The sequence below is a fragment of the Peromyscus californicus genome, unplaced genomic scaffold (assembly GCF_007827085.1).
Source record: "Peromyscus californicus insignis strain IS unplaced genomic scaffold, ASM782708v3 Scaffold_2__1_contigs__length_46816999, whole genome shotgun sequence".
Classification (NCBI taxonomy): Eukaryota; Metazoa; Chordata; class Mammalia; order Rodentia; family Cricetidae; genus Peromyscus; species Peromyscus californicus.
The window spans coordinates 22,038,709-22,053,992 of record NW_026294540.1 but is presented as its reverse complement, the minus strand read 5'-3'; the positions used below and the strand labels follow the sequence as shown (position 1 = coordinate 22,053,992).

The following is a 15,284-nucleotide window of genomic DNA, read 5'->3' as shown; positions in this document are numbered from 1 at the left end:
TCCCAGGGCACTGGCACGAACTGACAGAATGGATGTTGTCTGTTATCTAGCAGCATGTTCCTTGTTCAGCACTGAGAGCTGTAGAGCACTTTGGAGCCCAGAGATGTCTCCTCTTTCCTATGTTTGCCCTGCACCCCGCCCCACCCCACCCCACCCCCGCAGATTGCATAATCACCACACTGACCTTTATTCTTTTTGTCTTCCTTTTTAGTGCGACAGTGACAGCGACCAGGAAGAGAAGGTAAGATGCCGCCCCCCTCCATTGCAAATACAATACACGAGGCCCTGTGTGCACCGTCACACTCCTGCTGACACCTATTCCCTCCTGAAGGATGTCTTATTGTTCACACCGTGACATTTTCAATAAGATAGACTGTGCCAAACCTGTGACATCCACCTCTTTGAAACATGCCCCTTCATGCCTCCTGTGTGTCACACCAAGTTTTCACTTCATGGATGATGACTCATAGACCCCCCAAAACACTTAAAGGGGAATTGATTTTCTTTTTTCTTTTCTTTTTTTTTTTTTTTTTGGTTCAGGATGGAAGTATTCACCTTTCCCCTGTGTATTTATAATGTCATTTCTACCTCCATTTGACTGGCCTCTGTGCTTCCTCTTGCTTTTCCGTAGCTTCCTAATAGAAATGTCAGTGGTATGCCCCTAGGAATTTCCTCACAGGGCAGTGTGGACAGGGCGGTCAAGGGGACGCTGCTCTCTTCTGTGGGTTGGTGTAGGGGGAGGGGCGTCTCCCTAGCAGGTACACCCTCTCCCTGGAGGTTGAGGCCCAGCCTCAGTATACACAGCTCAACAAGGATGAAGAAGAAACCCAGGCTTTGAGCCCCCAGAAGATGGACTCCAGAAGCAGTAAAGTAGGTTTTCTGTTGACTAAAGCAAAAAGTTTGTGGGTATGCTTTTTCCTTCCTAGCCGTTGACGTCTGCCAACCAAGTCAAGTGTCTTTCCATTTTCAATGATGCCTTGTGTAACTTGAAAAACTTACCCAAGTCTCAGAATATACGGAGGTGCATGGTAACCAAAACAGTTGGCCGGGTCCCTCCCTTCCCCTGTGCCCTGCTCAGTGATTTTCACCTCCTCCGTGCTGGCTGATCCTCCCCAGAAATCCCACGGTTTCATGTATAGTGATTGTTTCCCCATCCATCTCGGACTCTCTCCCTCCGCCTCCATAACAGCCTCCAGGAGAGATCGGAAGGCTCCTGTTCGCCACTGTCATTAATTTGAATTCAGCATATGTAGCCGGTTATAAAACTCGAGACATCATCATCTGAGCAGCGTCAAGCATATTCAGATGAAGACAAATGGTGCTTATTTTGATTTCCTTAAAATCAGGAAATGAAAAAAAGTGCTCTCTGGAGAAATCACGCTCCGCCTGACTTGGATGATAGACCAGCGCGTGTCCCCCAGATAAGAACAGGCTCTCGCCTGGAGGTTTTTATCTCTGAAGGACGGCCAGGACTGTCAGCTTGCTGACATGTGCATTATCCATGTCATTTTAAACAAAGTGACCTATGGAAGGGGTGCGCCGTGGCTGTGGGACATGGTAATGGGCTGTTGGATGACAGCGGAAGTACACACTGGGTAGGGGGCTGAGGGCTGTTCTTTTGTTTAACTGACAAGTTGAAAGCTTCCTGCCTCCAGCCCTCAGGAACAAATTTTAGCTCCTTGGAAGTAGGACCTCGGGTATCTTGGGCAGCCAACATGTGTCAGGGATGGGTAACAGCATGCAAAGTGCAATCGGTGCCCACGCTAGCCCCAAGGGTCACGTGGGGCATATGGCAAAAGTAGCTATAATTCTTTGGGGGTGTCTCTGATACCCAGGAAGGTGCTGAAACCTTTTGATCACTTCGAGAGCTCTATAGGCGATCGAGAACTGATCCCACTTCCCCTGAGAGGGTGGGTTTTTATTCAAGCTCTTCCTCTCTGAGCACAGTTGTGTGTATGCATCTTCCTGTATGAGCAGGTGCATGTGTGTGTGCATCTTCCTGTGTGCTCAGAGGCCAGAGGACAACCTTGGGCATCATCAACCTGGTGCTGTCTACCTGATTTTTGATGAACTCTTGCTGGCCTGGAGTTCATTCAGTAGGCTAGGCTTGCTGGCCAGCAAACTGCAGGGACTTTCCTGTCTCTGCCAGCCCAGCACTGTGAATACAAGTCTGTGGGCTCTGGGCATTGAACTCATGTTTGAACAGCCAACCACTTCCAAGCACATTCTTTCCCCTAGCCCGTGCATTTTTTTATTTAAGAAGCCTGATGGTGCCTACCTGTCATCCCAGCATTTAGGGAGGCCTGAGGCAGGCAAATTGCAAGTTCCAAGCCATCATGTGCTGCCTAAGGAGACTCTATTTCAAATACATAAAGTGAATTCCATATTGATTACATCTGTCTGCAGTTGTCCAGGACTAGGAGGTGAAAAAATCCCTCTTTGCCATTGCTCTGAGTAGTTTTCCTCTTGGCCTTGGTCACACCTCAGTAACTACCCTAGGCCTGGTCTCCACTCCAGGTCCCTTACCCTGGAGTCTCTGGGGACCTCAACCATCATTAACAAGTTCTGCAGACTCGGGTAGCTTTTAGAATGGAGCTGCTTGTGGGCATTAGAAGCAGCAGAGGGGGGCAGTCAAGGTGGTTTGAAGCATCAGCATGGAGCTAGACAGAGTGAATGGGTGGGGCAAGGGGAGTACCAGTCTGTGAGGAGAGTAAACAGGCAGGTCCAACGGTGCGAAGGCAGTGGGAAGGCAAGGGGCATTAGACACATTCTTCTTATGCATGGTATATCCCCTGCCTACGCACTGGGCTGTATTTCGATTGCACCTTGAAGACCACGCAGGCCTTTGTAACTGGGAGCCGCACTTGACGCTCCTCTGTGCCATCCCTGCCCCAATGGGTGTTTCTCCAGGGGTTCCCAGCAGGAGCCCGGGAGCCTCTAATGGCACCGGTGCCTGCCTGGCCCTCCTGTAGTTAACTCTGCCAGACTTCTCCTTTTCCAGCTGAGACAGGAGAGTGTTTATCGCTGCCGGCCGACCTGAACACCATTCTCTCTGCTTCACAGGGGCCCTGTCAGCCTGCTCTATGGCAGGGCCTCTCCCTGTAGCCCCTCAGCCCACCAGGGCACTCGCTGGCACCGCTTTGGAGGATTTGAATACAAATATGAATTGCTAAATAGTGGAGTAGATGCCACTCAGCATCCTGGGATCCCTTCAGCAAGTCCCACTGGGGATGCTGTTGTAGCCAAAAGTGAGACTTGCAGGAGGGACCTGGTGGGAATTCTCTCCGGAAGACCTGTCATTCTTACTCCGTGGGGATCCGCAGAACCGGCAGTCTAAAATTAGGGTACGGTATTTCGCACAGCTGACTGAATTAAGATAGACTCTGCTTTCTTCTGATAGGAAGCTATAATTTATAAAATGATACCCTTACTAATTAATGTGAAAGTATCTGGGAAAGGGCTGGGAAGCAGAGCCTTTCTGAAATGCTCGAGACAGACTTGCATGTGCAAAGGATCTGATGAGGCCCCACTTGGCGCACCCTCAGCCCCAGGAACGCGTTGCACATTAGCAGCAGAGAACCTGGAAGGCTCCTGGGAAGGGAGAAATTGGGTGGGGAATTAAGTAGGCGGTGAACCCAGCATCTTGGATGTGGGATGTCTCTTCATTTGTCATTAGGAACAAGGAAGAGGCAGCACTTGGCCCCCTGATCACCCAAATTAAGCAATTACTCCAATCCCACACTGGAAAAGAATTGCCATCAGGAGAACAGTGAGGTGACAATAGTATTTCTGCACAGTTGGGCTGTATTTTCTTTGGTTTTCTCTTTCCTCTGACACTGACTGCACCTGCACCGTGTGCAGCAATACCCCTCATTTGGTTATGAAGTTAATGTCAGGATTTAAAGTCACAATGTCTCCACCTACCCACTTCTTCTTCTTCTTTTTTTTTTTTTTTGGCTGTGTGAGCCATGGATGGCTGGTCAGAAGGGATCTCTAATCTCATTTCTGCCTCTGTCTCTTACTGTTCTGTATGCAGGGTGATTCTCGGTGTTGTAATGTATGAGATGGGAAGACACCGCCCCACCCATATTCTTGTTGGAGTAGATTGCAGGCTCCCCTGCCTGGGCTCAGTGTTAGCTGGGGGTTGTTTACTAGGCTCAAGGCTCACCTTGGGAGGGAGGAAAGCTGTGCTCTAACTCAGATAGTTTGAGTCCTGCAAGAGACCCAGGGGGCTCCAGGGAACCCAGGGCTCAGCTCTCATCCCCAAGGACACTTCCTGGAACAGACTGGATGGAAGGCCTTAAACCATAAAAGGTTCCTAAAACCGTATCGTTTTAACCCCCTTATCCTGACATATTACTCATACAGGCCAGAGTAATGTGGGGCCATCTTAAAATGAGCAGACAGCCATTAAGTCATAGATGATACAGGTTTTTGTCTCCTTGGCAGCTCTTCCCAGGCATCAGACCCTTCCTATTTACAAGGGAACGTTCTTATTCGGGACTCAAGGGGCCAGATATAGGGTTGTTTGTTTGTTTTGTTTTTTCCCCCCAGAGATAATCTTCAGAAAGCTTCTGAAGTAATATTTTTTCTCACTTTTTTATCTGTTCTTTGAGAATTTCATATAATGTATACTTGTTGTCGTTGTTCATTTGTTTGAGACACGGTTGGTCTCACTGTGTAGCTATGGCTGACTTAGAGGTGTGTTGACCCGGCTGGCCTTGAACTCACAGACATCTGCATGCCTACTTGCTTCTGTGGGGATTAAAGGTGTGTGCCACCACATTCGGGCTCTCATACAATCTATATTGATCACACTCACCCTCTCATCTCTTCCCAGATGCACCCTCCTTCCCTGCCCATCCAACTTTACGTCCTCTTCAGGATTTTTTTTTTTACATTTTTTTATTGCTATATTTATTAATTTTTAAATTTGAATGCATCTTTAATTAATATTTAATTAATAATATAATAAATAGGATTATATCAGTTTTCCCCTTCCATTGCTACTCTCCAACAGCCCTCCCCCCATGCCATCCCTATCCCGAGAGAATATTTTAGCAACAAAACTGAGTCTGGAAATAAAGCTTAGTGGGTAGCACTCTTAGTTAGTATGCCAGGAAACCCTAAGTTCCATCCTCAGCACCACACAAACCAAGAAAAGTGGTCCCTGCCTAGAATCCCAGCTCTTGGGAGGTGGAGGCAGGAAGGCCAGAAGTTCAAAGCCATCCTCAGCAACATAGTTGGAGGTCATCCTGGGCCACTTGAGATCTTGTCTTCAAAAAAAAACATAGAAAAACAAATGTTTTCTGTAATTGTTGTTCGTGGTCGTGATGGTCTCACATATGAGGGGAGCAGGTAACTTTTAAGCAAAGAAACCCATCTTTGGCTTATGTTCCTAATTGAGCCAAGACAACCCCCACACACACCCACGTCACTTGGCTCAGGAAGGGCTTTGAAACTGCTGAAAAGTCCAGCTGGAGATGCGGCCTGTGGCTTTGTGCTTATAGTGGAAGAGTCCTATGGCTTGACTGCCAGGCCATGCGTTAACCCTCGCGAAAGTCTGCGCATCCTCAGCAACATTGCAGAAACTGAGAAGGCCCTCCCTGTTGTTCGTGCGGCCTTCAGCCTTGGTTTGGCAGTCAGCTGTGTCCTGATGCAGCGGCTGCAGAGATGGCTTCGGCTGACTCGGCACACTCGCCACACAGGCATTAGGACCCGAGTTCAGATCCCAGCACCCACATAGAAATACAGATGTGGTCCCATGTGCTTTTAACGCCAGTGCTGTAGGGGATGGGAACAGGAGGGTCAGTGGGGCTTGCTGGCTGTCTACCTAGCTCCAGGTCCAGTGAGAGACCCTGTTTCAAGGGAATAGGCCTAGGCCTAGAGTGATACAGAAATATACCCAGCATCCTCTTCTGGCCTCTGTGTTGCCATGGAAACACATCTGCGCATATTCCTCCCCTACACACATTTGCGCGCGCGCGCGCGCGCGCACACACACACACACACACACACACAGTCTTAATCAACAGACAGCTGAGATATGCTGTCCTGTGTTTCAGCCAGAAAAGGAATCTTCACTGTCCAGCCTTCAGAGAAGCAGAACCAATAGCCACCCCCCCACCCCCAAACACTGGGAACCGTGGTGGTGGTGTTTGTGACTGGACCACTTTGCTCAGCACGGGGCAGAAGGAAAGCGTGGGTATTCTGCAGGAGTTGCTTTTTCCTTCCTGTGGGGAGGACATGTAGAAGAGGCACTCCAAGCCCGGGTATTCCCCAGCCATTCCAGTATCTGCTTTCGGGGCTCCAACCAATGTGCAATCTCTTCCCCAGGCCTCTGCACGACTTTTGCAGTTTGATTTTTCTCATAAAAACATTTCTAAGCCATTTGTAAATTTCCTAGCATTTGGGGGGCAGTTTCTGCAGTGGTTGGCTGAGTTTCAGGAGCTGTTTCATTTTGGAGTCTCAATTTCCAAAATGCCTATCAACCTCTCCTTACCCCTCCAATATTATGTCTGGGTTAAGATGACATTTTATTATTCTTCCAGTGTTATTGTGTTTCCAATCGGCTTAATTATCCCCATACCCACCCAAAATTCCTATTGATGCCATCCTCAGATTAAAATTCTATTGAAAGTTATTTTAAATCCTGAGTCTTGTTATGTTTTTCTTTTTTCCTATCATAGCCAAAGTAGAACTGGATGTCTGTGTGCAGTCATCCTGCCAGTGTATATCATTGCATATCCCTGAAAAGCATGGATTATGATACACAGATTGAAATTTTTTATTTCATGTGGGGAGGGGTGTGGGGTGCATGTGTGCCGTGGCGCCCACATGCAGAACAGAGGGCGGCCAGTGGGAGTCAGTTCTCTCCTTCCACCGGCTGGGGAAAGAGCTCACAACTTCCAGCTTGGAAGCACGTGTCTTACCCACTGAACCATCTTAATGGCTCCCCCCATATAATATAGATATGTAGGTAGGAATTGTTGGGAATGTGTCAGCTCCCTTCTCCTAAACTTTTTTTCCTTGGGGTGAATGGAATGAAGAAGTGTAAGGAGGATAGGATTCCCGCAGAAACATTTCATTTTTCACAGTGGTGGATCATGGAGAGGGGCCCTTGAAGACTACTTTCTAATTTCTTTTAGTCAGCCAGCTCCCAGGCTGTAGGTAAACCACCCAGTGGTGCTGGACCTTGGAATTACTTTCTGTAGTGGAGCTGGATGGGTTGACCTTGAATGGGGTGTCCTGATTTTTCCGTCTAGCTGTCTACCTCAACAGTTTGACAGAACCCAAAGTATAATAGGTATGTGATTTGTGTGTGTGTGTGTGTGTGTGTGTGTGTGTGTGTGTGTGTGTGTGTGTGTGTGTTTGGGGGGGTTCTTATGGAGCCAAGGATGACTTTGAACTCCAGATCCTCCTGGCTCCATCTCCCAAGTACTGGGATTACAGGCATTTGCCACTACAAGTGGCTTGTGCATTGCTGGGGATAGATTTCAGGCCTTTGTGCATGCTAGGCAAACCTGCTTCCTGCTGAGCTCTGTCTCCAACCTCATGATTGTCAATGGTTTTCTCTTGCCAAGACGGCAATAATAGTCCGCAAGAGTGGTTTCATCTTTGATCTCTTTTGAATCCATGAAGGAGAAAGGCATAGTGGACAGACTTAGGCAGCTGCCTGTTAATTCATGTAAGTCCCTGAAGGGAATGTGCCTGTGGGTCATGACCTGCCTGCTGCTTCCTTCATCTGGTCATATACATCCACACAGTCTTCTTCCATCGTATGCATTGTGGAGTCTGGACTCAGCTGGACCTTCCTGTAAACAGAGAAACCAGTTCCTTCTCCGTTCTTCAATCGTTAGTGTGGATTTGGGAAGCATAGCAACTGAGGAAAGACCTCACTTACGTAGTATGTTTCATGAGCTCACGTCATCAGTAACGAGTCTCATTTGACCTATGAAAGGAGTTCTGGAAACATCTCAAGTTGAGCCCACGATTCTGCATCCCCATTCTCTTAAGTGAGCCACTGCCTGGGGCTTTACGGCTTCCATGAAAGGATAGCTGCAGAGCCATAGACCAGTGTGCTGGAGTCGATCGCTATGGGCCTTATGGGACTATGCACAGACCTTCAGAAACCTAGTACCAAACATATCTGGACTAATGACAGCTTTAATGACAGACCCCAATCAACAGCCTCTTAGGGAAGACTAGGCTGCTCTGTGGCTATCCAAAGTGTCTTTCTTATCCCATGTCAGAGTCGGAGAGTGCTCTGTGCTCAACAGAGATGGGAGAATGTCTCTTTAATCACAGGCAGGTATGTTTGTATGTTCATGTGGCTGCCTCAGTCCCACTGCAACTTCTGCATAGTACATGGCTAACTGCTCCTCAAAACTATGCCATTTCAGTGTGATCAATACAATAAGATATCCATATTCCGGTATATTACTAACTATCTCAACTCTGTTCTATAGAGAAGTCTCAAAACCTACTTGGAGGAGGTTTTTCAGTTGATAAAGTGCTTGCCTTGCAGGCATGAAGACTAGGCTCTTCTCCCTGTACCCATGTTAAAAAGCTGTGCATGGTGGCACATGCCCGTAATCTCCGTGCTGAAGAGGCCGAGTGTTGTCTTCTGGCTTCTAAATGTATATGCACATGGATGCATGTTTGCATGCGCACATACATGCACACAAAGGTCCCATAATTCACTGGATGAATGTGCTTTTTCTTATTATTAATGCTACATCTGAAAAGTTTCCCCTTGTGTCCATTGTTGAACTTTTCCTAACCAGATCGGTAGCTGCCAGTTATGGAACTGTATGACATCTTCAATTCCATGAGACCCCAAGCAGCTTTCTCCAGTGTTGTCCCAAACATGGCTTGACTTATGATCTATCAGAGGCAGGGGAGTGGAGCATATGAAACACAGATTGACTGGGAACCCCTGAAATAGACAGTTGTAGTGTCCAGTGTCCAAGATGAGTGTGGATTTTGGTTTGTTTGGGGGTGTTTCTAATGACTTTTCAAGGTTCTGAGTTCTTGCTGTCAACAAGTAGATGCTACTAATGACAACTTGTGATTAGGGTCAAGAAGACTATCTAAATAATAATGTAAAGAAATAACTTGTCAAGCCAGATGTAGTGGTGCACACCTTCAATCCCAGCACTTAGGAGGCAGAAGCAGGCGGAGCAGATCAGATGTCTGTGAGTTCAAGGTCTGCTAGTATGACATAGTGAGACTTTGTCTCACGAAACAAAAGACAACGATAGAAAAAAAGAGAGAGAAAAGTTCATCGAAGAGCATGCAGCATTATTTAGAACACCTGTACAAGCATCATTTTATATATGATCTGCTTAGGTGTGTGTCACGAGGCCCAACATGCAGCCCTTCCAAGACTTTAACTTCTCAAACCCATGTCTTCGCCTTACAAGTTAAGAAAGCGGGATGTAAGGATGGTTCAAGAGCCAGGGTTTTAATCCTTTTCCCCTTTGGCTTAGCTTGCTGTCCTGGTATCAAAAATACCCCAGGAAAATCACATCAAAGCAGAAAAGATAGGATCATTTGGCTTCTAGTTTCTCTCCATGGTCACTTGGCATCACAGCTGTGGGCTTGTGGCCCAGCAGAACATTATGACAGGGAGTGTGAGGTAAAGCAAAAGATGCTGTATCCATGGTAACCACAGAGAGAAAGGAGAAGGAAGCAGGGTCCTAGCATACACTCCAGGGCCCTCTCCCACATTAACTACCTACTTTCTGTATCTAGACCAAACCTCCAAATGAGTCTCTAGATCCAAATGATCACAGTTGGGACATGTATAGGAGCCATATTGGAACCTGTGTTATGTGCTTTTTTTCGATGCAAGATTCGAGGATGTCACCTGTCCATTCTCCTTCACTTCCACCCACATGATTCCAGCTAGCTTCTAAACACTGCACCATGACAGTAAACACTGAGATTCATCATGTCCAATGATAACAGGGGCGTGGGCCCTTCTGGTGTGTGGCTCTTGTTTTTTTTCAGCGTGGTAAACAGTTCTCCAAGGTGTGTTAGTTTCTGTTCTGTCCCTGTGATCATATATAATCTGGTAAGTGGGTTAGGGAAGAAAGGGTTTGTTTGGGCTTACAGTTCCAGAGGAAACATGGTCCATCGTGGTAGGGAAGCCATGGCAGCAGGTGTGTGAGGCCATCGTGACAGTCTGGAAGCAGCAAGCTCACACTTCATCCACACATAGGAAGCAGAGAGAGAGAGAGAGAGAGAGAGAGAGAGACAGAGAGACAGAGAGACAGAGAGACAGAGACAGAGAGACGCACATACACACAGAGACAGAACTGTCAGTGAGTCTAGACTATAAAACCTCGAAGCACACCCCTAGTGATACACTTCCTCTAGCAAAGCTGTTTCTCCTAAAGGTTCCACCACCGCCCCAGACAGTACCACGGACTGGGGAGCAAGTGTTCAGATACATGAGACTGAACCACGACACAGAGGGAAGAAGGCAAGGCTTAACGTAGGACTCTTAGTTTGAGTCTAGCGTGGGAAGGGCGGAGTCTGCCCTGTGGGCTATGGGAGTTGGTTAGAGGGACAGGCCATGCAAACCACCGTAGTAAACTTCATCCATTTTGGGTTATGGAACTCAGTTTTCTTTTAAGTATATGCATGAATGCGTGCGTGCGTGCGTGCGTGCGTGCGTGCGTGTCTGTGTCTGTCTGTCTGTCTGTGTGTCTGTGTCTGTGTCTGTCTCTATGTGTCTGTGTATCGACGTTTAATATTTAGTTAAATACTAGATTTCTGGGTAACTCACCCCCCTAGTATCTACCAATACTAATACATAGTAAGCACCCTGAAATTATTAGCATTATATCTAAGTGTTGCTTCATTAATTTTTCAAGTCTCAGAAAGGAAGAGGGACTCACCTTCATGCCCAAGCATTGTCTAGGAAGAGCTCGGCCCGGAATAGAGGCATCCTTAGCGTCTCCCTCCTGTGAGGTTGATCCTGACTGGTGCCCATCTGTGACCAGCATGCAGGAATGCACTATAATGATCACTCCCACACGTGATGGTTTGGCTCTTGTTCATCGCTTGACCTCACTCCCTCACCCAGAACCCTCTCATCTACCCAAGCATCAGTCCCGACCCTTGTAAGCAATCTCTGTGTCCCTTAGGGCCACAGGGCCCTTCCTTTCTGGGCACCAAATCCAAGAAGGCATGTCCCTTAAGCCCAAGTGGCAGTAAATATCTGCAGTGGCCATGTTCCCATTACAGATTATGTATTTGCCACTAAGGGGAGAATATAGTGTTTATCGGCTGGAGTGTGTACCAGCTGAGCTGATTACAGCGTTAGCACTCCGTCAGCCAATGATTGTCACATCTTTTATCACCTGTGTCACTCAGCACCAAGGAGGAAGAGAATGGATCGCCCCTTTACCCCTTCCCTCCCTGTCCCCCCTCCCTGCCCCCCTCCTTCTGTCTTTCTCTCTCTGTGTACCCATTTTGTGTAGAAAATTTGTATTTACTTTGGGAGTGTAATTTGTTCCTCATGGATAATGTGACCCTGAGCGGAGCCGGATCATGGGTTAGTTGAAGTGATATTTTCCGCTAATGGTAGTCGTACATCACCGCTGTCAGCTCGGGTTAGGAGGCAAGCACATTACAGCTCCATTTTACCTCTGCAGGCATCTGGGATTATTTGCCATAACCGAGTATGACATGACCGCACTACAGAGTGCATTAAAATTTTACTGGCTTCTCAGGCAAGTTCCTGGCTCCAGTGAGCGCTTCAGGCAGGCAGTCTGATGGGGGACCCAAGGGCCCTGACTTCCTACACAGAGGTGCAGAAGGTGGAGGGAGCCTAAGATGGGCTGTTTTTCCCTCACTGAGAAAAGAGTCAAGGAAAATCTTGGGAGGTCGAGGGCAGGTGTGCATGTCTCTAGAAACCGAAAACTGACAGGTGACAGGCGACCCTGTATGGGTAACCAGGGCCTGAATGAAGTGGCCACTGCAGGGGACGGGGGTAACCTGTGCTTCAGCCCCCAGGGCATATGAGAAATAGGTCCTTCTCCAAGGAGATGCCAGGGTATGGAGGTCACTGCCATGCCCCGGGCAGATTCTTCTTGTTCCTGTCTGTCAGAGGCCAGACTGAACTAAGGAAGAGAGAGTCTTCATTGTGGAAGGATCCATGCTGTCTGTGGAATTAGACTGAGCATTTACTAAGCTGGGTGGTGACAGACACATGTAATCCTGACACTCTGGATGTGGAGACAGGAGGATCAGAAATCCAAAGGTTGGCTTCTTACAAAGTTTAAGACCAAGTTGGGTTATAGGAGTCCATGTTTTAACCACGGCCAGAATGAAAGGCTGGATTTGTAGCTCAGCAGAGTGTTTATGAAGCATACACAAAGCTCTGGGGTTGATTCCTATTAGCTCATAGTCTGGGTGTGGTGTTGCCAACGCTCAGGAAGTAGAGGCAGGAAGATCGTGAGTTTAAGGTCATCTTTGGCTATATAGCAAGTTCAAGGCCAGCCTGAGACCCTTTGTCAAAACCATGACATCAGCAAAAGGGCTGGTGACATAGCTTAGTTGATACTGTGTGCGCTTCATGTGCACAAAGCCCTGGGTTTGGTAGCCAGCACCGTATAAACCGGATGTGGTAGCACACAGTTGTGATCACAACACTCAGGAGGTAGAGGCAGGCGGATCAGGTTAAGGTAGTTCTTGGCTACACAACAATCTCAAAACCATCCTGGTCTAATGTCTCCAAAAGTACAAGACCAAAATTGTCTGCCAAAACATTCTGCACATTTCTCTATACAAAGCTATGTAGGCATGAACACCCCTGTTTTACTTACAAGGAAATTGAGGTCCAAAGAGGCTTCGTAACTTTATATATACTAATGGCAGAAATGGGTTTCTGACCAATTTCTTACTTCTTATCACCTGTGAGGTTTCTTATCCTCTCTGCTAGAAATGAAAGTATTTACTTAAGGCACGGTTAGATGTGCTTTATACACACCTACTATTCTGATCCAACCATAGCCATCATATAGGTAGGTATTGATGATTATCGAGGAGGAAGGGAGATCCATGTACCCAAGGTCTCATCTACACCAATGGCAGATCAAGGTGTGTGTGTGTGTGTGTGTGTGTGTGTGTGTGTGTGTGTGTGTGTGTGTGTAGAGTGTGTATGCACGTGCATGGAGGTCAGTTTACAACTTGGTGGGAGTCAGTTCAGTCTTCAACCGTCTGGGGATTGAAGTCACATCATCAGGCCTGGAAGCAAGCCCCTCCACCTGCTGCACCATCTTGCCAGCCCCAGGTCAAGGTTGAACCTTCCTTGGTTGACCTTGGAGGCAGTCCTCTCTGCCACCAAGCAGGATTCTCACTCATAGCACATTCTAACAAATCTGAAGCTGATGAGTGAAGACCAGGGACATCATAACATGTTGGCATAAAAGGAAACGTTCAAAGAGTGTTTTGTCACTTCTCAGTTGTAACTCAGCTAACATCCAACAAAATATTGCTTAGTGAAGACAGCCTGTGATGAGCTTTAATTAAGTCATAAGTCCTGTTCACAGTTAGCACATCGCTCGAATGCAAATGGGCCTTCCAAGAGCCTTGACAAGCATTTATTTTGATCAGTTAAGACTTACAGTCACTCCAACAAAATGCTTTCTACCACTTAGCATCCCTTCATATTCTTACTGGGAAGGAATTTAGTGTAGGGCCTGGAGATGAGGCTCAGTGGTGCAGTTGGTAGAGTGCCCGTCTGAAGTGCTTCAAGCCGCCCTGGGTTCCATCCTTGGCACCTCATAAACCGGGTGTGGTAGTGCAGGCCTGTCATCCCCTCGCTCTAGAGGTGGGGGCAGGAGGATCGGGAGTTTAAGATCATCCTTGGCTATATGATGAGTTGGAGCACAGCCAGAGAGCTACATAAAACTCTGTCTCCCAAGAAAAGAAGAAAAGAATGTGGGTGCTGGAGCAATGGCTAAGTGGATCAAAGCACTTGCCGTGGGACCACAAAGGCCTGCGTCTGGATCCTAGCACCCAAATAAGAAGCTGGATGTAGCTGAATATATTTATAATCCTTCCACTGGGGGAAGCAGAGGCAGGAGGATTGCTGGAACTGACTCTCTGCCGAGTTCCAGATTCATTGAGAGACTTTTTCTCAAAGGAATAAGAGGAGGACAGAGCAGGCCACCTGGCATCTTCTAACCCCTATAGGTGCCCACATACACCTATACACACAAAGACATAAAGAATTCAACAGAAACTTATGTGGAATCATGTCATTTCTCGAAAAAGACAAGCTTTGAGTGGACCAGGAACTCAAGATGCAGGGAGACTAGAAGGATCGAAAATTCCACATAGGTGGGTCCTGGGTGCTTGACACGGAACTGGTACCCACAGGGTGAACATTGCCTTTTCTTCTAGCCAGAAAGGCCTCCCTTTCTTCTAGTCCTGAGATGCTTGCCTTCCACCATCCTCTCCAGCATGTGGTAGAGTCATCATGTGCAGGACTTAATAAACAATAAACTGAGTAAGACCTTGAACCCACAGGGAGACAGCTGTTAAAGGCTAGAGAACAGTCCATGGACAAGCACAGCTTTTCTCTCTGGAAACTTAGAAATTAAGTAGCACAATAGAGTTTCTGCTGCCTGGCCTTGCTCCCCTCCCTGGGCTCACAACATCCTCATCAATCCTTCCCACCCAGATCAGAGTGGGTCCATGCCCAGAATCCCATGACTCCTGATCTGGGTTTCTTCTCTGGTCTGAAATCCAGTCCCTCAGGCAGTAAAGAATGAGAATGGAAGTATTGATCCAGTCATAGAAAAGTAATTATCCCTCTAGGATGGTCTGTTTAGAATGCAATCATAATTTTAAATAGTGCATTCCCCCAGAGGCAACGTAACAGCATATGGTTGTCTTTGTTTAAGTGAGGTCACACTGGTACTTTCCCAGCTTTCTGGACCCCCGTGATGTGTGCAGTCTAAAATGAGTACATATTTGCAAAACTCGGCTTAGCCAACAAGCCACGTACCAAGCGATTATTCGATTACTCATGATAGACTTGTGACCTTGTACAAGAAAACTCTGTGAATTGTTAGATCATTTTAGAGCGCTCTGGCATTAACAGCTTCAGCAGGTGTTTAGTTTTGTTTTGTTCTGTCTAAGACAGGGTCTCACTATATCCTCCCAGCTGGCCTCCAGCTCAGAGCCCTGCAGACTCACATAGGCATGTGCTAACACACCCAGCTTGATAATACTCTTTTTTTTTTTTAAATTCGCAAACAACA

General features: G+C 47.3%; 1 protein-coding gene across 3 annotated transcripts in view; it reads left to right on the top strand.

Annotated features, from left to right (window-relative positions):
• Window positions 1-15,284, top strand: part of Auts2 (activator of transcription and developmental regulator AUTS2) — a 1,133,997-nt gene that overhangs the window by 785,874 nt on the left and 332,839 nt on the right. For all 3 annotated transcript variants that reach the window (XM_052753902.1, XM_052753901.1, XM_052753903.1), the window contains exon 5: window positions 212-241. In XM_052753902.1, the coding sequence (XP_052609862.1) occupies window positions 212-241 (30 nt within the window). The remainder of the gene's footprint in view (window positions 1-211; window positions 242-15,284) is intronic.